Source organism: Ovis aries, chromosome 3 (genome assembly GCF_016772045.2).
Source record: "Ovis aries strain OAR_USU_Benz2616 breed Rambouillet chromosome 3, ARS-UI_Ramb_v3.0, whole genome shotgun sequence".
Classification (NCBI taxonomy): Eukaryota; Metazoa; Chordata; class Mammalia; order Artiodactyla; family Bovidae; genus Ovis; species Ovis aries.
The window spans coordinates 210,091,416-210,111,340 of record NC_056056.1 but is presented as its reverse complement, the minus strand read 5'-3'; the positions used below and the strand labels follow the sequence as shown (position 1 = coordinate 210,111,340).

At 53.0% G+C, this 19,925-nt stretch overlaps 1 protein-coding gene across 1 annotated transcript in view; it reads right to left on the bottom strand.

Moving 5' to 3' along the window:
- VWF (von Willebrand factor) overlaps positions 1 to 19,925 on the bottom strand; it is a 123,612-nt gene that overhangs the window by 64,908 nt on the left and 38,779 nt on the right. The window contains exons 11-18 of the mRNA XM_027967983.2: positions 19,398 to 19,534; positions 18,973 to 19,111; positions 17,901 to 18,001; positions 12,924 to 13,119; positions 12,088 to 12,303; positions 5,720 to 5,960; positions 4,087 to 4,181; positions 1,203 to 1,363 (exon numbers count right to left, since the gene is read on the bottom strand). Of these exons, the coding sequence (XP_027823784.2) occupies positions 1,203 to 1,363; positions 4,087 to 4,181; positions 5,720 to 5,960; positions 12,088 to 12,303; positions 12,924 to 13,119; positions 17,901 to 18,001; positions 18,973 to 19,111; positions 19,398 to 19,534 (1,286 nt within the window). The remainder of the gene's footprint in view (positions 1 to 1,202; positions 1,364 to 4,086; positions 4,182 to 5,719; positions 5,961 to 12,087; positions 12,304 to 12,923; positions 13,120 to 17,900; positions 18,002 to 18,972; positions 19,112 to 19,397; positions 19,535 to 19,925) is intronic.

Genomic DNA, 19,925 nt, shown 5'->3' with positions numbered 1-19,925 from the left:
CCACCTTCACCCCTTCACACTGACCCATTCTCCAAAATCTTTGTTTTCCCTTCCAACTTTGCTATGTCCTCCCTGCTAGTATTTCCAGCTCAATGCATGTTTGCTACCAGGAAAGACTCTGATGAACTAACTCTCACTAAAGTGTGAATGACTTCCTATGAGGATTTATAGGAGAAGCTTTTTTAAAGTTCTTTTTTGTTAACCAAACTAACTTTATACCTATCATATTTTAGTAAATCTGATGAGGTGACAAACCATAGGAAGTATAGGAGATATCTTTGAGACAGGAGGGCTTTCTGGAACCTTTTAGGATTACATTTCATAGGATTTACAATGCCCTCCTGTGAGGCTGTCTGTGGATGGGCCCCTGAGCCCAAGCTCTAGCTTTCAAGAAGCAGCCCCAACTAAGAGGGGAAGGGAGAGAAGAAATAAATCAGGAGATTGGGATTGACATATACTCACGACTAAACATAAAGTTGATAACGAATAAGAACATACTGTACAGCACAGAGAACTCTGCTCAATACTCTGTAATGAGCTATATGGGGAAAAGAATCTAAAAAAGAGTGGATACATGAATAACTGATTCACTTTGCTGTGCAGCAGAAACTAACGCCACAGTGTAAATCCAAATACACCAATAACAATTAATTTAAAACAAAATCAAATAAAAACAGCGCCAAAGTCTTTTCAGGCTTCCCAGTGGACCAGCGAGAAAATAGGGCCTCAAAGGACCAGGGAAGAGGTTCCCTGATGCCAAGAGGTTCCCTGATGCCAGCAGAGCTGGATACCAGTTTGGAAGATGTGGCCACTAGACTTCAGAGGTAAGCGAGCATCTCGCAGACAGTGGTACAACACCTGGGGCCGGGAGACAGACCAGGATTTCCACTACACAATTGTGTATCCTCGAATGGTTCTGTGTCTCTTCTCTCCTTGGTCTCCTCTCCAGTGTGGCAGGAAGTGTTGAAAGCTTGAGTCTAGGGCTCTGCCTGGAGGCTGTGTCCAGCCCTGGCTGGAGGGCAAGAGATGGGCACTGGACTGTATTTGCTGCCACCTTGTGGTGGGTGCAGGTAATAGTCTAATTTAAACGCAGGTGGTGCATTCAAGAATTTATGAACAAAAAGGCCTGGGAATTTTTCTAGAGCAATCCCCTCATTTTTGTTGATCCTTCATGGGAAAACATACAAAATCTGGGCTCTCACCATGCCCGGGGGGCAGAGGCAGCCGGACACACAGCCCGTGCTCACGCATTCCAGGTCATAGTTCTGGCAGGTCTTGGTGCATTCGAGCCCTTCGGCCCTCGGGTTGTCAGCAGGGCACACCAGCTTGACCATGGGGGGCCGGCAGGACAGGCTCCTTTTGCCTTGGAGTCAGGAAAGCCACAGGTCAGCGGAGGGGTGAACACGTCTGCTGTCTACCCTGTCCGTCCCCTGCGTGCAGTCACTCCACCGCAGAGGCTCAAGCTGTCCACGCCCTGGGACACGGCACTGCCTGACCTCCAGCCAGGCTCTGGGCAGCAGCTTCATCTACTCATCTGACCTCTGACCTTTGCCCACACTGAAGGCACTTCTGCTGAGCTCAGCACCCCTCCGATGGCCCGTGGTCCTCATCCCCCAACCCTGCTGTTGCCTACTACACTGAATCAGGACACACCGCAGAAACGTCCAGAGCCAGGATTTAGCCTGGTGCTAAAAAGGAACCTCTGCCCCAGCACAACCATTCCTAAAATTAGCTTAATCACAAGAACTTTAAAGGGGGCTTTGCTCACATGTCCTCCTCTGCCCGGTCCCCAACCGTCCCAGCCCCTCCATTTAAACCTGGAACGCTCCATCCCTGGACCCTCCTACCTACCCCCCACCCCGGCTTTGTCACTCTCCACCTGATCACCGCCTGACATCACCCTCTGATGCACCGTTTGTTTTACTTCTTTGTTGACTGCTCACACCCACCCCACCCACAGGCTAAAATAGCTGCTCCATGAAGGCGGCGGGGGGCAGGGAGGGTGCGATATCTGCTCTGTTCACTGATACATTTCCTGACAATTAGTATCACTGCGTGATTGAATAAATGACGGCAGCAGATGACTGATACAGTGCCTGACTTTCAGAAACTCTGATGCTCTGGATTACATTTGTATCTTACATATACAGCGTTTACCACCTCGTATGGGTGAGAAAGTCAGAATTTCTAGCCTCATTTTTATATGGAAACGTCTGTTAGGAAACTAAAACCCTAAGAGGTTAAACGATTTTTCCAGATCACATGAAATTCTAGGAGTTCCCTGACTTTTAAAAAAGAAACCCCTCCAGTGACTAGACAAGAAGATGACTCTGGGCAAGGGAGACATGAAAGACCCGGGAGGCAGAATGTAGCCGAGAGGGGTGAGGTCGTGGGGGAAATGCCTCAGTGAGAGAGAGCGGGAGGAAGAAAGAGGCACAGGGATGCAGTGACCTTGGGGGTCCACTATGGACTGAACGGTTGTGTCCCCCGAAATCACATGCTGAAATCCTAACCCCCAAAGGTTAGGAGGTTAGAAGGCAAGGGTTGGGGGAGGAGATTGGTTATGAGGTGGGTGACCAATCATCCCTCATGAATGGGGTTAGCACCCTAAGGAAACACGCCATGGGACTCCCTCACCCCTTCCAACACGTGAGGACACAGTGAGGACCCAGAAGCGGGTTCTCACCTGGCCATGCGGGCACCCTGCTCTCAAATCTCCACCCTCCAGGACTGTGAGAAGTATCTGCTGTTTGTAAGTCCCCAGTCTGCAGTATTTTGTTATGCAGCCTGAACGGACCAAGACAAGGTCCTAAGTTCTGATAGCTGGTAAGCTGCCTGCGTGTTTCGGATCCTGCCCCGGCTATAGGCTGAGATGCTCCACAACCAGCCAGCCATGCAGGGGCGGGGGCAAATTCCCCACCAGGGCCCTTGACAAACAAACACAGTCACAGAGCTGGGTCAGAGGGAGGGTCTCAGGTAAACTGAGAGGCGGGAAGCAGAGGTTGAAAATAGCCCATATGTCTTACAACATATTGAAAAGCAGAGACATCACTTCACCAACAAAGGTTCGTCTAGTCAAAGCCATGGTTTTTCCAGTAGTCATATATGGATGTGAGAGCTGGACCATAAAGAAGGCTGAGCACTGAAGAATTGATGCTTTTGAATTGTGGTGCTGCAGAAGACTCTTGAGAGTCCCTTGGACAACAAGGAGATCAAACTAGTCAATCCTAAGAGAAATCAGTCCTGAATATTCACTGGAGGGACTGATGCTGAAGCTGAAGCTCCAATACTTTTGGCCACCTGATGCAAACAGCCGACTCAATGGAAAATACCCTGATGCTGGGAAAGATTGAAGGCAGGAAGAGAAGGAGGTGACAGAGGAGGAGAAGGGTGGATGGCATGACTGACTCAATGGACAAGAATTTGAGCAAACTCTGGGAGATGGTGGAGGACAGAGGAGCCTGGTACGCTGCAGTCTATAGGGTAGCAAAGAGCCAAAATGACTTAGCAACCAAATAACAATTTGCCTAAAGACATCCCACCTCCTCCTCCTAGGGGGTCCTTTCTACACAAGGATGACAATCTGTCTGGAATCCCACGAGGTCCCTGCTCCATAAATGTGAATATGGTCCCACCAGCCCCAGGTCAGCCTCTTCTCTCTCCTGTGTCTCAACCCTAAACAGCACAGCATCAATTACAACCTTCACACTAAAGGCACCAGGTTCAAACTGCTCTCTCAAATCCATCTGAGAAGCTTTCTAAACAGGTGTCCTGGTCAGCATGTCCCTTGATAGAGAGGCCATCAGAGGAGGGCAGTGTTGACCACAGTCAAAGTGGCCAACACACCCACAGCTGCTCCCTGGGTTAAGGTTCCCGTGGGCAGAAGTGAGATCTCGCTGGTCCATCCTACAAGCAATTCAGTCTTTCCTCATCACAAAATTAAACTCCTCCTGCCTCAGTACTTGGGATGTCCACATGCAAAGGCCTGGAGGTCACCCATCCAAACACATGCCTGAATGCAGCCAGCCCCCTCACCGACCCAGTCTGGGCAGAGGGAGTGGGGAGCTCATGGCGAGCAGTACTCACTGCGATGGGACAGAGGGCTGCTGAGGACTGCTTCAGGCAGCAGGCTCCCCGGGGCTCCGCTCGTGGAGCAGTGCATGAAGCCATCTTCGCAGTAGCTGCAGAAACAAAAGTCACAGCCTCACTTAGAAGGACTCCCTGCCTCCCACAAGGCACTCTGCCCACTCCAGCCAGGCTTCCATCCCATCATCCATGTGAAACGCAGCTGCTCACCACATTACAAAACAAGAGGGCCACCAGGACCTTCTGATCGCCAAACTCAATGGCCTCTTCTCCAGGTAACAAGAAGGGTCCAGGAGTTCCTGGGTTCCGGCCAGTTGCTGAGTGGCTTGGGAAAGCGATCATATCTCTAAGCCTCAAATTCCTACTGAAAAAGCCTGCCTGCCTAACAGTGTTGTTGCAAGGTCCCGGAGAGAAACACCTTGAATATTACAGCACAGTCGCTCAGTCGTGTCTGACCCTGTTACCCCATGGACTGTAGCCCGCCAGGCTCCTCTGTCCATGGACTTCTCCAGGCAAGAATATTGGAGTGGGTTGCCATTTCCTCCTCCAGGGGATCTTCCCAACCCAGGGATCGAACCCTGGTCTCCTACACTACAGGCAGATTCTTTACCATCTGAGCCACCAGGGAAGCCCAGAGGGTGAGTAAAGGATTGCGGGGCTGATGAAAACATTCTGTATCTCGAGTGTGACAGTAGTTACATGATGTACACACTTGTAAGCATCTGTAGCTCTGTATACCGAAAAGGAGAAATTTTATTGTGTGTAAATTATATCTCAATAAACAAAACTTTTTCTAAATTTTTTTAAAAATCAGAACAGCCAAGGGTCATAATCAGGGAAGCTGAGGCTGGGTGCATTAGGCCTCCTGATACTATTCTCCCCACTCCAGTGTCTGAAATTTTCCATCACCGGGACACTTCGGCTGGTCTCCCTTGTAGACGGTCAGCTTCTGTGAGGCCCACTCTGTGTCCCGTTCATCTTCAGGTCACCATCTCCAGCCTAGCGCCCAGGACAGAACCGGTGCCAAGGAGGTGTTTGCAAATGTTCTGTTACAAATGTTTTCTGCGACTGTGACTGCCCTGCTGACACTGACTGCGCCCAAGGCCCTGGGTGAAGCACAGCAAGAAGCAGGTGTGATCTGGATGGTGTGGGTTTTTTTGTTTTTTGGTTTTTTTTTTGTTTGTTTGTTTGTTTTTTAAGAAAAGCATGAAGCAAGTGGGGACATGATGTGCTCTGGAGGCGATGCTACTATGGTCAATGTTCTTCTGGCTCAAATGCTTTTTCTGAGAACACTGACAGGAGGCTGAAGGGGAGGCTGGCAGGGAGCACTCTCATCTCCTGTTCTAGAAAAGGGAAACCGATACCTCATGCAGGGAGTGGGGCTCCACGAGTGACAGCTGGCTTACTGCACATGACTTACTCCCACCACCAGCCTGAAGCTCCAAAGCTGGGCACAGGAAGGCAGACAGAAGGCCTGGGTGATATCCCAGCTTAGCTCCCAACTCACTGCGCAACGCTGGGCAGGCACTTCCTACCATGGGCCTCAGTGTACCCATCCATGAAATGGAGGACTCAGAGGACCATTTCCTAGCCCTGCCATTTCCAGGGTCCCCAGTCCCACTGCTCGACTCACCACATGGTGTGATGGTCCGAGAAGATGTCTTCAGGTTGGAAGATCTCGCCGTCATAGTAACAGGGGCACTGGGCCTTGGGCACACAGGACCCCGTCTCATCCAGGAAGAGCCCAGCAGGGCAGAAGCAGCCCTCCAGACAGACCTCAGTGCATTCCTCGTCCGGGTGGGAGAGTGAGCGGCAGGTGAGGTTGCAGGGGGTCCCACACTGCTGGTACACCTGGCCGTGTGGGCAGCTCAGTGCTGGAGGAGAGGGAGGGGCAAGGACAGACTCAGCAGAAATGTTAAGATGAGCAGGACTGTGGTTCTAGGACCAGCAGTCCTACCCGCTGCCTCTGGGACCCCCAATTACATCTGTATGGTCACTGCCTTATCTTCCCACCGGGAGCAAAAGTGTGTGTGTGTGTGTGTTTTCCTATTTTTTGGCCACATATGGGATCTTAGTTCCCCGATCAGAGTTGAAACCCCCTTCAGTGAAAGTGCACAGTCTTAACCACTAGACCACCAAGAATCCCCACAAATGACTGTTCTAATTACGGAAGCATATGCTTTCTCCTCTGTTTAACTAGGGGGACCATGCTTTGGTCAGCTTTGAATTCTCAGAGCCTGGGACAGAATAGAAATCTTGGCAGATTTTAGGGCTGTAAATATTGACCCTGAATATTCATTGGAAGGATTGATGGTGAAGCTCCAATACTTTGGCCATCTGATGCAAAGAGCTGCCTCATTGGAAAAGACCCTGATGCTGGGAAAGATTGAGGGCAGGAGGAGAAGGGGATGACAGAGGATGAGATGGTTGGATGGCATCACCGGCTCAATGGACATGAGTTTGAGGAAGCTCCGGGAATTGGTAATGGACAGGGAAGCCTGGCGTGCTGCAGTCCATGGGATTGCAAAGAGCTGGACACAGCTGAGTGACTGAATGACAACAATTAATAAAAAAAAAAAAAGACCTGGCAGGGATGGGTGAGGGCATTTCTCCCATGATGATAAAAACAATGACAGCTCCCTTAACTGAGCACCTACTGGATACCCTGCTCTTCACGGGGTTTTATGCCTTTGGTGCCTCTCAATGAGTGAGACCTCACAATCCCACCACCAGAGGTAAGAAACCTGAAACTTAAGCTTAGTGACCCACCAGGGACCTGCCTTCCAGGAAGAGGCCAAGGCAGGATTTTTTTTTTTTTTTTTTTTTTTGGCTACATTGGGTCTTAGTTACAGCATATGGGATCTATTCCCAGATCAGGGATTGAATCCAGGCCCCCTGCATTGGGAGCGCTGAGTCTTAGCCACTGGACCACCAGGGAAGGCCTTGAGGCAGGATTTGAACCCAGCTCTCTGTGACAGCCCCAAAGCTCATGCTCTTAACCATTATGCTCTAAAAGAAAACAGTCCCCTAGGAGCTAGGCTTTGGGGACATGCCAGTCACAAAGAACTGGGGCACTCAAAGCGGGCAGCACCCACCTCCCCATAGCCCTTGCCCTTCCTGGCCTTCTCCCACATAGAAACGTAAACGGCTAAGAGAGTGGGCGCTGAACACCAAGTTCCAGGGCTCAAGTCCCAGCCGTGCCTCTAGTCAGCAGTGTCCTCACTGGAATATAAAAATAGCATCCACCTGGGTGGCTGTGAAGGCTAAGGGAGTTTCGAGTCATGCCTGGCAGGTGGCGATTGTCTGCCGCTTTCCTGCCTTTGTGAGAAAGGGGAAACGCAGCCCGAGCTCTGCAGGCTCCAAACCTAAGAGGCCCCGGCACTGACGGGTCCCAGCCAGGATTCAGCCCACTGTCTGAGCTCACGGTCCTCTCACAAGCTCCCCGATGATGGAATTCTTGACTGGTGGCGGGGGAGGGAAGTTGGTGTTGAGAGGCACTTGGCTCTTTCAAGATGCTTTTCCATTGTGGATCAGCTGTCATCCAAGAAATAAGAAGCTCACCCTGAGGACACTCCTCCCAGGATCATAGAACCTGTTGCTCCCTGTTAGAAGCCATTTCTCCAGCAGAAACCTGCTAGCTGTGTCCCAGGGAAGCTGTAAAGGGAAAGCCTGGTCGTGAACCTCAGAAATGTCCACACCAGGATGCTTCCCGCCTACAATTGCCCTGGGTGGGTGCGGTCTTTGAGGGAAGCTGGGAGGGGAGGGGCTCTAACCATGTTAGACACAGACTTTGAATATTTAGAGCAAAGGTGGATTAAGATGGGACATGCATACATGATTCGCTCAGTTGTGCCCAACTCTTTGCGACCCCATGGACTGCAGCCCACCAGGCTCCTCTGCCCATGGGATTTCCCAGTCAAGAATACTGGAGTGGGTTGCCATTTCCTTCTCCAAGGGGATCTTTCCAATCCAGGAATCAAACCTGCATCTCTTATGTCTCCTGCATTGGCAGGCGGATTCTTTACCGCTGTACTACCTGGGAAGCCCTAAGATGGGACAGGTTGGGTTCCAAAGACGGGCGTCCCAATCAACTGAACCTATGACTGTAAGGGCACATTTCACCCAATCAGAAGGAGCTAGAGCTGAGAAGGCTTCTTCCTCTGAGAAGCCGGCTCAGCTGTGTTAAATGTCTCCTTCTTCCCCAGAAGTAACATTGTCTGTTTAACACGTGTTGACTGTGTGTCCACGGCATGGGGTGTGGGAGCGGCTGTGCTAGGCTGGAGGATGCAGAGATGGTAAGACTTGGTCCCTGCCTGCCAGGAGCCTGGGGTCTTGTCTTTCCAAAGGAAACACAACCAACTTCCAAGGGGAAAAAAAAATGTTGTGCTTTTCAGGACTGTCCTGATAGCACCTTGTAAAGCACCTACACAATCGAGTCTTGCTCCATGAGAGTCCCCAGTGGGTATGGCCTATTCCTGGGGACAGAGTTAGTTGTTTAGGAATTCTGCTCATTTCTCAGGAAGGGAAAATGAGGTGCAGGATGGAGGAGGAACCCAGGCATCTGCCCCCCCTTCCTCAGGCCTCAGAGGGACAACCCAGGGCCATCTGGCTGGTTTTTTCTGGTTCAGCTCATAGAGACAGATCCCTCTTGTCCTTAAAAGTCTTCAGGGACAGGGTCTGCCGTGGGGGTCCAGTGGTTACAAATCTCAATGGTCCACTGAGCTCATGTGCCCCAACTGGAAAATCCATGCACCATGGTGAAAGATCCTGCCTGAGACAAAGAAGATCCCAAAGCAACTAAATAAATATTTTTTAAAAGACTGACATAGCCTAGATAAATAAATTTTTTCTTTTGAAGTCTCCAGGGATGGGGTCTTCCCACCACCTGCACTTCCTGCCATATCACGAGGCCTTGGGAGCCAGGAAACTCAGGTCAGGGCCTGCTGCTGTGGAGTCGGCCCATCCCCTTTAAGTTCTGTTCTGGGTGGGGGTTAAGAACAGCTGCTCCTAAGAGTTTAAAGGCTATTTGGGTAAGCCCTTGGCATTCTGGGGGACTCTCCTAAAGGAGGAAATCCCTCGGGCGGTTCAGCACAGGGATAATGCGTAGTGTCTAACATCGGCAGACAATCGAGATGACAGGGACAGAGTGAAGGGACAAAGGAGGTGATACAGCAGTTAACGCCACTCGGGGACTGTGGGCAGAAAAACACGGGAGACCCCTGTAAGTTAAAACGATGACTCAGAAAGCAGGTTTGCTTAACCACAGAACCAAGCAGGCTTGCTTAGCAACAAAACCACGAGAGAAACAGGAGACAAGCCTCCAAACAATAAAACAATGATGGCATGCAACCCACATCCTGCCCAGTGAGCTCAGTAAGTTAATGATCCCTAGGACATGCTCTCTGCACCCACCGAAACAAGAATTTGTGGACCCAGCGTGACCATGTAGGAACAAGAAAACTCACCTGCTCAACCCGGAGCCGGAGCTGATGATGGAAGCAGAAAGCCTGCTCGAGAAAGACCGAGGTCTCCGCCCCCCTCCCCACTTTTGATTATAAAACTGTAGCCCAGGAAGCTCTCAGGATGTGGCATTTCTCACCCACCCACTTGTACAACCTCACAAGTGTCCTATTCTAATAAATCACTTCTTCTCTACCACTTGGCCTCTCGCTGAATTCTTTTCTGCCCTGAGACATGAACAACCATGGTACTGGAGCTCTTTGGAGCTCACGAAAGAACACCAAACTGTTTTAAAAATATAATCACAGACACCACTTACTCCAGACCATGTCTCCCAATTTCTAAACAGCAAACACTGATGAGGGTTTTGGAGGGTGAAGCGAAGGGCTCGAAGCAAGTTGCCAGTGAGGTCTCAGCCTCAGTTGTCCTGGCTGCTGGGCTATGACCTTTGACACCCCAGGGATGGCGGGTTGCGGGCACAACTGCACACGTCTGAACATTTCTTCCTTTTCATCCTCACTTTGTGTCTGTTTCTCTTTTTCGTAAGGTCGCTTAAAATCAAATCATACTTAAACTCATTTTTATAAGGTCGCTTAAACTTGGCTCCTTTAATCCCAAATAATGATACTTTTGGAGCCCCTAAATCTAAACTCCTCTTCAAATAGGTATTATTAAGTCCTTTCACTGTTTTTTGTAGTTCCTATTTTCCTGTTTCTATCAGAACCACCAACATTTATGTCTCCAAATACATCTGCTGCTGCTGCTAAGTCACTTCAGTCATGTCCGACTCTGTGCAACCCCAGAGACGGCAGCCCGCCAGGCTCCCCCGTCCCTGGGATTCTCCAGGCAAGAACACTGGAGTGGGTTGCCTTTTCCTTCTCCAATGCATGAAAGTGAAAAGTGAAAGTGAAGTCGCTCAGTCGTGTCCGACCCTTAGCAACCCCACGGACTGCAGCCTACCAGGCTCCTCTGTCCACAGGATTTTCCAGGCAAGAGTACTGGAGTGGGTCGCCAAATACATCTACTTCACTCTATAAATCAGTGTCCACTAGACCATATCCTCCTTTAATGCCTTCACTTCTACATCCCTACTATTATTCCACCATCAGAAGCAACTTTTCTCCATCAAGAAAGTACCTTTTTTAAAGCCTGGTCAAGGGCATGCGTGTACATGCTAAGTCACTTCAGTTGTGTCCGATTCCTTGCGACCCCATGGACTGTAGCCCACCAGGCTCTCCTGTCCGTGGGATTCTCCAGGCACGAATACTGGAGTGGGTTTCCATGCCCTCCTTCAGGGGCTATTCCCCACCCAGGGACTTCCCCACCCCCAGGAAGCCTTCCTTGGTTGCCCCTGTCTTAATCTAACTATGCTCTTCCTCAGTGTGACAGACACCTAGTAAGGGAGGCAGTGTCCATCTCTGCCTCAAACATGAAGGTCCAGGCCCTACAGCACTGTGGCTGCCTGGCCAAGCAGGGCACCGGGCAAATGTTCCCAGCGCAACAGTAACAACCAACCAGGGACCACAGTGCGGGGCACACACGAGCTCAGATGCCAGGCCTTTAACAGTGCCGGAGAGGCTCTCAGATCGTCTGGGGACAATGACTTTATTCTACTTTATCCGACTTCACACAGTGCTGCAGCTGTGGGCAGGACTGCTCCGAGGTTTACCTGAAGTTATAGGACGGGCTTCCTAGGTGGAGCTAGGGGTAGACTCCTCCTGCCAATGCAGGAAACATAAGAGATACAGGTTTGATCCCTGGGTCAAGAAGACCCCCTGCAGGAGGAATTGGCAACCCACTCCAGCATCCTTGCCTGGAAAATTCCATGGACAGAGGAGCCTGGCGAGCTATATAGTCCATAGGATCGCAAAGAGTTGGACATGACTGACCACACATGAGGGGGAGGATCAAAGAAGAATATACCCGCAGTTATCTCAGAAAGTTATTAAAATACTCCTTTTCCCAGTTACACATCTCTGAGGCCAGATATTCATGCAAAGCGCTGCAAAGAGTCAGACACAACAGAAGCGACTTAAAGAAGTGAAAGTGAAAATCACTCAGTCGTGTCTGAGCGACCCCATGGACTATACAGTCCATGGAATTCTCCAGACCAGGATACTGGAGTGGTAGCCTTTCCCTTCTCCAGGGGATCTTCCCAATCCAGGGATTGAACCCAGAAGTGACTCAGCACGCACACATATAAGCAGAGGACTGGTACCTGCCTCTCCCCTATTGCTTCATCAGACCCTCCAGGTATGCAGGAACCCATGGGCATCTGGGACCCACTCACTTCTCACCCCCACCGCACGTGTATCCCACACTAGGTAGCAGCAGCCTCAGAAATCTCTGCCAGGCAGGGACCCCAGTCCCCACTGCCCTGTCCTTCCAGGAAATGGGAAGGGTGAGGGGTGGGAGATGCCCTGGGCTCCTTTCCCAGTGCAGTAAAGCAGAGACAGTGCTCTGACCTGGCCCAGAGCAGAGGGCATCCCAGCAGATCCCGCTGGCTGGCCTGGAGGGGCAGCGGACGGGGAGGACACTCACCACAGAAGCTGGGCTCCCGCCACCCGATGTGCACGCCCCTCCTGGCGCAGGCCGCCGCGTAGTTGGCCACCGCGTCGCACAGGCAGTCTCTGCCATCGGAGCAGGCGCACACGTCGAAGCGGCAGTTGCGCAGGTAGGGCAGCGGGCCCACGGCGCTGTGGCAGGCCTCGAACTTGCGGGACGTCAGGATGGCGCAGGCCTGGTCTGCGAACTTGGCTGTGGGGAAAGGAGGGGCGTGTCCAGACCGCGCACAGGCGCACGCACCCAAGACCAAACTCGCCCCGCCCCGCTATGCTGAGCCAACAGCAAAAACAGCTTCTCTCTGATCTGGGAACCATGGCGATTTTCTTCCGCAGCCAATATTCTTTTTTGATCGGCTTCAATACACAATCAACTGCATTTCCCAGAGAGAAACTGTTCCCTGATGCAAACCTGGCATCAGTTGGGAAAGAGGGCGCAGTTGATGTAGGCCCCAGATGCTGGGGCAGACCAATCTGCGGATAGCCACCCCCTGCATCTATCTTCCGGTAATGTAATTGCTGCTGAAACAGACTGAGAAGGTCCAGGGGAAGAACTGTGGACTACTCTTTTCTTTCCCAGGGTGTGGCCCACAGAGGGTGCTCAATAAAGAGACTCTGAAGAATAAATGATCCAGATAATCAAATGCTGAAGATGAAAAGAAAGACCCACCGGCTCCAACCCCCTCACCATGGGCACAGTGTTCAGGAAACGCACTGGAACAAGGGGGATCTCAAGGGTTTGGGGGCCCCCTCCCCCACGGTGGGCACTCCATCCCTGGAATGCACTGGAACTCGGGGATCTCGGGGCTCACATACTCAGGCGCGGGTTGAGGCTGCAGGGGTCACTGGGCTGCTCCTGCAAGTCCTCACAGTCTGCACGTAGCTTCCAGGAGTTTCCAAAGTGCTCCACCAGGGGCTCGACCAGGCCCGCGGGCGTCAGGAAGTCATCCCTCTGGTTGCCGTTGTAATTCCCGCACAGCCCGCAGGTCCTCCCCGCGTAGACCGGGGACAGCTGTGGGGGACAGACCACGTGGAGCAGCCGCCCCAGCAGCCACAGCTTCCCTGCCCTCATGAGATGGTTTTCATCAAAAAAGGTCCCCCGGAGGGGAGGAATAAATATGACTTTAATACACCACAGCTAAGCCCTGGGCTGCCAAAGAAACTAAAAACCCGAAGTGCGGTATCTGTTAACCAGTTCCCAGTAGTTTCTCCTGCTCTTAAATCTTTAGAATCAAAGCCCTGTCCTCTAGGAAGCAATTCAGGGATGATCCCCTCACTTAAAGACCGGACACTGAGACCCAGAGAGGGACAGCAACTCACCTGAGGTCACTGAGTTGGGCCCAGCGATGGGCGGAGCTCTGCCACGCTGGCCATCAGAGGACATGGCCGGGGAAACACAGTGCAAAGCTGGCCCCCCCTTTCTTGCACACTTATCTCTGTCACACACGTGAGAGAAGCAGGCTGAGCGTTTATGGCCCAAGTTTTCTCAGAACATACACTGAGTGACCAAAAAAAAAAAAATACTCTTTCCTAGCGTCTAGATTTTAACTCAAGTCACTGGGCGTCTTTGAGGAAAAAAGGCCATGAGTCCAAGAGGACCCCAGGGGTTGTGGTCATGATCCAAAGAGGTGGGCGGTGGGGATCAGCGAGGACCCAGGGGCGGCCTGCGAGAGGACCAGGAGGGGTGCAGGCCACTGGCATGTGCTCATTCTCAATGCTTCTGAGCCTGGGGTGTGCGTTCACGGGTGACGTGGGGGTCCATGGTACAGCTGGAGTCATCTGCCCATCTCTTTTGCTGTGAGCCCAGGGCTTAGCTGTGATGTATTAAAGTCATCTCTTGGTTCAAACTGGAGCAGAGGCCTAGACCCACTGGCGGCCCTGACCCCTGCTCTGCAATTTGTATGAATGCTAAGTCGCTTCGGTCATGTCTGACTCTTCGTGACCCCATGGACTGCAGCCCGCCGGACTCCTCTGTCCATGGGATTCTTCAGGCAAGAATACTGGCGTGAGCTGCCATGCCCTCCTCCAGGGGATCTTCCCGCCCCAGGGACTGAACCCGAGTCCCTTATGTCTCCTGCAATGCCAGGAGGGTTCTTTACCACCAGAGCCACCTGGAAGCCCCAGAGTTCAATTGTGGCTTCAGGACCTCCTGTGTTCTGACACCCGGACAGGCTGGCTCTACAGGGTCATCTCTTGGAGCCCCTTCCAGCTTCCAGCTCCAACTCGACAAGACTCAGGATGAACAATCTCGTGAGGGTTTCGGACACATACATATGTATAATGGACCCAAGTTAATATCGTTCAGAAAAAGGAAGATGGAGTAACGTTTCCTTGTTTGCTTGGCAAACAGCAAGCGCGTTGGCACGTCAGGCAGCCGCCCTTCCCTGACCTCCCACTGAACATGTTGGTCCTCCCCCCCCCCCCCCCCCCCCCCAAACCCCGGCCCCGGCACTCCCTGGCGCTCCTCTGCTGTATCTCTCCTCCCCCTGGATGTATCACCTCCCAACGTGAGACACAGTTTCCTTGTCGGTTCTGCTTATTGTCCATTCCCCTCCATTAGAATTTAAACTAAACGAAGCCAGGATTCGGGTCTGTTTCGTGTCACTGCTGCAACCTCGGTGGTGTGCTCAGTGAGTGAATGGCTGGACAGTGTCTGGACAGATTTGTGAGCGAGCCAGGCGCTCCTCTGGACGCCAGCCCCGGCGAAGCTGGGGAGGCGCCTGTCCCCTCGCCCACATCCCAGCACTGTCTCTCTTCCCTCCTGGTTCCCAGGCCCCCAGGCCCTCAAGCTCCCCCTGTTCACCCACCAGGCCTGCCTTCTCCACCATCCACCGCTCTCTACGACTATCTCCTTCCCTCCCTGGGGCTAGTCTCGGAGGCTGGCTCAGCAAAAGGTTAGGAGGGTGGACACGTCCGTGGAAGCCAGGCCTACACTGTCCAGGATCGGGGACTTGGGGAGAATGCACTGGCTATTTGCTGTTTGGAATAAACCTCAGAGGCACTTCTGACCAAGTGAAAACTGTCAGAACCCTTTATCCTCCGCTCTAAGGCCGAGCTGGGCCTGCCTCACAGCTGGCACGGCCCGCTGCCTGGATGGCGGGACTCACACCGCACCCAGGGAGCCACTGGCAGCTTCTCTTTCGCCCCACGTCATCCCACTGCCTTGGTAGGGAGTGGGGGTCCCCAGCCGCCGCTCCAAGGCGTCCTGACACTAGCCGGTGCCCTCCACTCGGCGATCCCCACAAACCCGGGGTCAGCATGGGAATGCGCTCCCTCACACACACCAAAACACCTAGGATGTTCGCCAGGCTGGTCACCTGCCTGTAGTCTTGACCAGTGAAGGCCCCTTCTCTTTTGTCAAACCCACCAAGCCCGGCCCCAGAGATAACCCTGCACCCCCTCCCCACAGAAGCAAGTCCGCCTTCGCTCCTCAGAGGAGACAGAAGGCAGAGGAGCTTGCAGGGAGGAGGTCAGCCGCCCAAGACCAGGCGCCATGGGCCTGCTGAAGCGGGTTGGGGGGGCGCCTCGCAGATCAAGAGCACCCTCCCTGTGCGGAGGGAAGTGCCTGAGAAAGCGGGGGAGTTAACGGGGCTGCCTGCCTTGATGACTGGGGTGTGGGAGACCTGAGTTCTGCTCACTCTGTAACCAAATGACTGTGAGTCACTGTCCTGCTCCAGAAATGAGTGTAGCTTTATTTCCAACTGTACCTGAGGGTTTGATAAGATCTCTAAGATTTTCATGTTCTTCTTTTTTAAGTTGTTGGGTGAAAGCAACTTTTATTTTTTATCTATTTCTCTATGTGTGTGCCATCACTCAATCATACCCAACTCTTGGTGACCCCATTGACTACAGCCTGCCAGGCTCCTCTGTCCACGGGATTCTCCAGGCAAGAATGCTGGAGTGGGGTGCCATTTCCTACTCGAGGGGACCTTCCCAACCCAGGGATCAAACCAATGTCCCTTGCGTCTCCCTCATCGGCAGGCAGATTCTTTACTACTTACTTTTTACTACTGAACCACCATGGAAGCCCTTTACTGATTTATTATTTATTTATTTGGCTGCTCCAGGTCTCATCTGTAGCATGTGGGATCTAGTTCCCTGACCAGGGATTGAACCTGGGCCTCCTGTATTGGGAGCACAGAGTTTTAGCCACGGGACCACTAGGGAAGTCTCAAGATTTTCATGCCCTATAATCTTAGTGGTCAAAGCTTTATTTTCTTATAAAAGGAAAAAAAAAAAGGTGTTGATTTGGAACTCTCTCAGGGACTTGAAGAGAAAGAATATGACATCACAAGGATGGAGGGCACCAGGACGTCCTCAGGGACACCCCAGATGCCCATCACAGGATCATACAGGGGCCTGGGGAACACTGGGACCCCGGATGAAAAGGGGGACCCTCCAGGGATTTTAATATATCCAGGGCAAGGGTTCTCAAAGTGTGGTCTTGGGACCTGTGGGATGGGGTGGTCCCGGAGGCCCTTTCAAGAGGTCTATGCAGCCAAAACTATTTTCCCACGACTTTTTCCCTCTCGTTCTCTGTGAGTGTGCAGTGGAGGTTTTCAGGGCCTACGTGACACATAGCACTGCAGAGGTCAACAGGATTCCAACTGTCTTCTGTCAAGACAGCCATTAAAGAAATTTGCAGGCACATAAAACATTGGTATTCTCACTCCTTAACTTTGTTTTGGAAAACAGATTTTTTAATCTTTACATTAATATGTAGCGACTTCACTATTGGTATTTTTTAACGAATTAACAAGGGTCTCTGATTTAATTTCTAATCTGGTAAATATCACTAGATAAGCGAAAGTGTTCATTGTTCAGTCGTGTCTGACTCTGTGACCCCATGGACTGCAGTTCTATCCATGGGCTCCTCTATCCATGGGATTTCCCAGGCAAGAATACTGGAGCGGGTTGTCATTTCCTTCTCCAGGGGATCTTCCCAAACCAGGGATCGAACCCAGGTCTCTCACCTGGCAGGCCAGTTCTTTACTTTGTGAGCCACGAGGGAAGCAATAGAATACATCAATAGATACAACCCCTTAGCAGATCTCAGCACCTTCGGTAAAATTTAAGAGCGCAAAGGCATCTAAGACGTCCAAGTGAGAAGCACAGGTCTAGTGGTGGAGACCCTGCCCAGGCAGCTGATAGGGGTTGCAGTCCTGGGCACGTCTCCTGGCTCCCATGAGTCTTGCTTGCTTTGTTTATGAAAAAGCAGCGACAGTGCCTTCTGGGGAAATTTTCCCAGGAAAACACGGATCTGGAAGCCAGTCCTGTGAAATATACAAATCCCTATCCAAGAGTGACTCTAAGAACACAGAGAGCAGTTGGAAGTGACCCCCAGGCTGCCAAGCCTCTGGATGGGGGTGAGGGGGTTTGGATCTGGCAGCTTCCAGAAAAATCCTTCACAGGTAGTGGGTACATGACCCAGGTCTTCGCTGTGAGTCCCACAGCAGGCACCCCAGGGAACACCCTCTGATCACAACCCTTGTTGCAGTTAGGAGCCTTAGCAGTAAACCAGCTGCCCACCACCGCCCCCAATGCAGCCCTGCAGGGAGCCCACCCAAGCTGGAAACCCTCAGAGGACCAGAGCCCAGCACCCAGGAACTCCTAGGGTGAACAAGGGGTATCCAGACAGCAATCACCAGCCTCTCATACACAAGAGAGGCCTGTTCCTCGCTCTGGGGGCTCAGGGCGGGTAGGGAGAGAAAGGAATTCCCCTCCCGCCCTCGAGCTCTCCCATCAGAGCACAACAGGGGCTTTGTGTGGTCCGGCTGCCAGGAGGGCGCCTACCTTCAGCAGCAGCCTCCCGCGACCGTCCCAGTCTATCTGCAGGTCCTCCCCGAAGATGAGGTGCAGGGAGGCCGTCACAGTGTGCTGGATCCGGAGGTCACCTGGAACCAAGCAAGGTTGGGATTCAGGCTTGGGGTACGGCCAGGGCAGAGGGCAGCAGGCAGATGGGTTGTAGAGAGAGGTGGGCTTTGTCACAGAGCACTGTGGCAATGAAAGCAGTCAATTAGGGGGCAGCTGGGGGTGGCCATGAGGCTTACAGAGGGTCTCAGAGGAAAGGTGGATCAGGGTGGGTGCAGCGCAAACTGGGCTCCACGTAGAAGAAGGTGCCTCTGCATCGCTCCAGTAGCCTGCCATTTCCCACACTGCCACGAGGGGGCAGTAGAGGCTCCTGCATCCTCAGCTTATACACATGCCCTGAGCCAGGACGGGTTTTTCACTGAACCTCTTCTAAGCCCTTTATCATTCCCTGGGCTGTGGCACATGCTTCCAGGCTGAGTAACCCAGTTCTCACCGCTGAGCAATGCTGTGAGCAAAGCTAAACCTGAGGTTTTCTCTAGAGACGACGTAGGAGGCACACCTCTTATCCTAGAGAACATAGGATCTCATGGGAGACACACAGCATTAAGCACACACAGACAAGCTGTGGACCCACTGGCCCAGGTCACCCACTCTGTGCAACAGGGGGATGCTGAGCCATGAGGTGGCCAGTGGTCACAAGGAAGAGGGGCGGGGTACGGGAGCCCCTTTGAGAGTGAAGGTTGGAATCATACTGTGGGTAATGGTGCATTGCCGCCTGGCAAAGTCACTGAGCAGGGAGCTTTTCCCAGAGGTCACAGGGTCACCTGGCTTTGCCCCATGATGTCTTGGGGTCTGACCCATCACCAGCCACCCCGCCATCATTCAGCTCATCCTCCTCCTCCAGGAAGCCTTCCTTTCTTGCAGCATAAATTCAGACACCAGCCTGTCCTCCAACAATAGCACTCCTTCACAGTCTCACAGAAGAGGCGGCAGTGAGGGGTGGGGGCGCTGAGGGCGAGCTGGGTGGGGGCCTCCAGGGGAGGAGGGCGCCCACCTTGCAGGAGGGGAATCTGGACGTCCTGGCCATCCAGGGCGACTCCACCCCCGTGCTTCAGCTTCAGGAGGCCGTGGTGCGGGCTGGGCAGGCGGACGGTGACGGAGCGGGTGCAGACCGCATCAGGGTCGTCAGCACACTGCCAGGAGGGGCGTGCAGAGGGGTGTCACCACCACCCCCAGCCCAGCCCCCAGCCCATGCACTCAGGGAAAGACCCCAACCAGGCAGCCTCAGCTTCGCTCACTCGGAACCACTCTCTCCTCAAGACTCTAGGCCCAAAGGGAATCAGGGACCCGGATCCTCAAGGAGCCCTGGGCGCCCTGTCTGTCCTCCTCTTTGCTGGGTGGTCCAGAAAAAAGAAGTACACATGGAGTCACCTTGGCCCTCATCCCCGTCGGCACCCCGGGGCTGCCTGGCGGGCTCACCTGAACAGTCTCTATGATGACGGAGAAGGAGTGGTCCTGGCAGTCCTGGGCCAGCAGGTACTGGCAGACCCCGCTGAAGGTGAAGTGCCTGTCATCAAAGCTCTTGAAGTGGGATTGTCCTGTGATGAGACACTCTCCTGGGGGGACAGGGGGAGGGGAGAGTGGGTATCCCAGTGGGTTCCCTGCGGGACAGGGGGAGGGGAGAGGGGGTGTCCCAGTGGGTCCCCTGGGGCTGTCCCAGTGGGGGGCACTTCCTGGGTTTCTGTCCACCACGGTCTAGAGAGGGGCCCCACAGGAGGACTCTACTCAGGCCCCACTTCTCTGGCCATGGGAGGTCAAGGCCCAGTGGGTCAGTCCTGAGCCTCAGGGTGTGAAGTCACACCCAGGGGGCTGGGCTGCGGGGGGTGGTGACGCTGGGTGGTGACACTGGGTCAGAAGCTAGGGTGAGCTCCAGCTCTGGACTCTGGGCTCACTCTGGCTCCCAGCCCTCCCCACTGCCTCCCTGGGTTCTGCTCTGCTGGGGTCAGA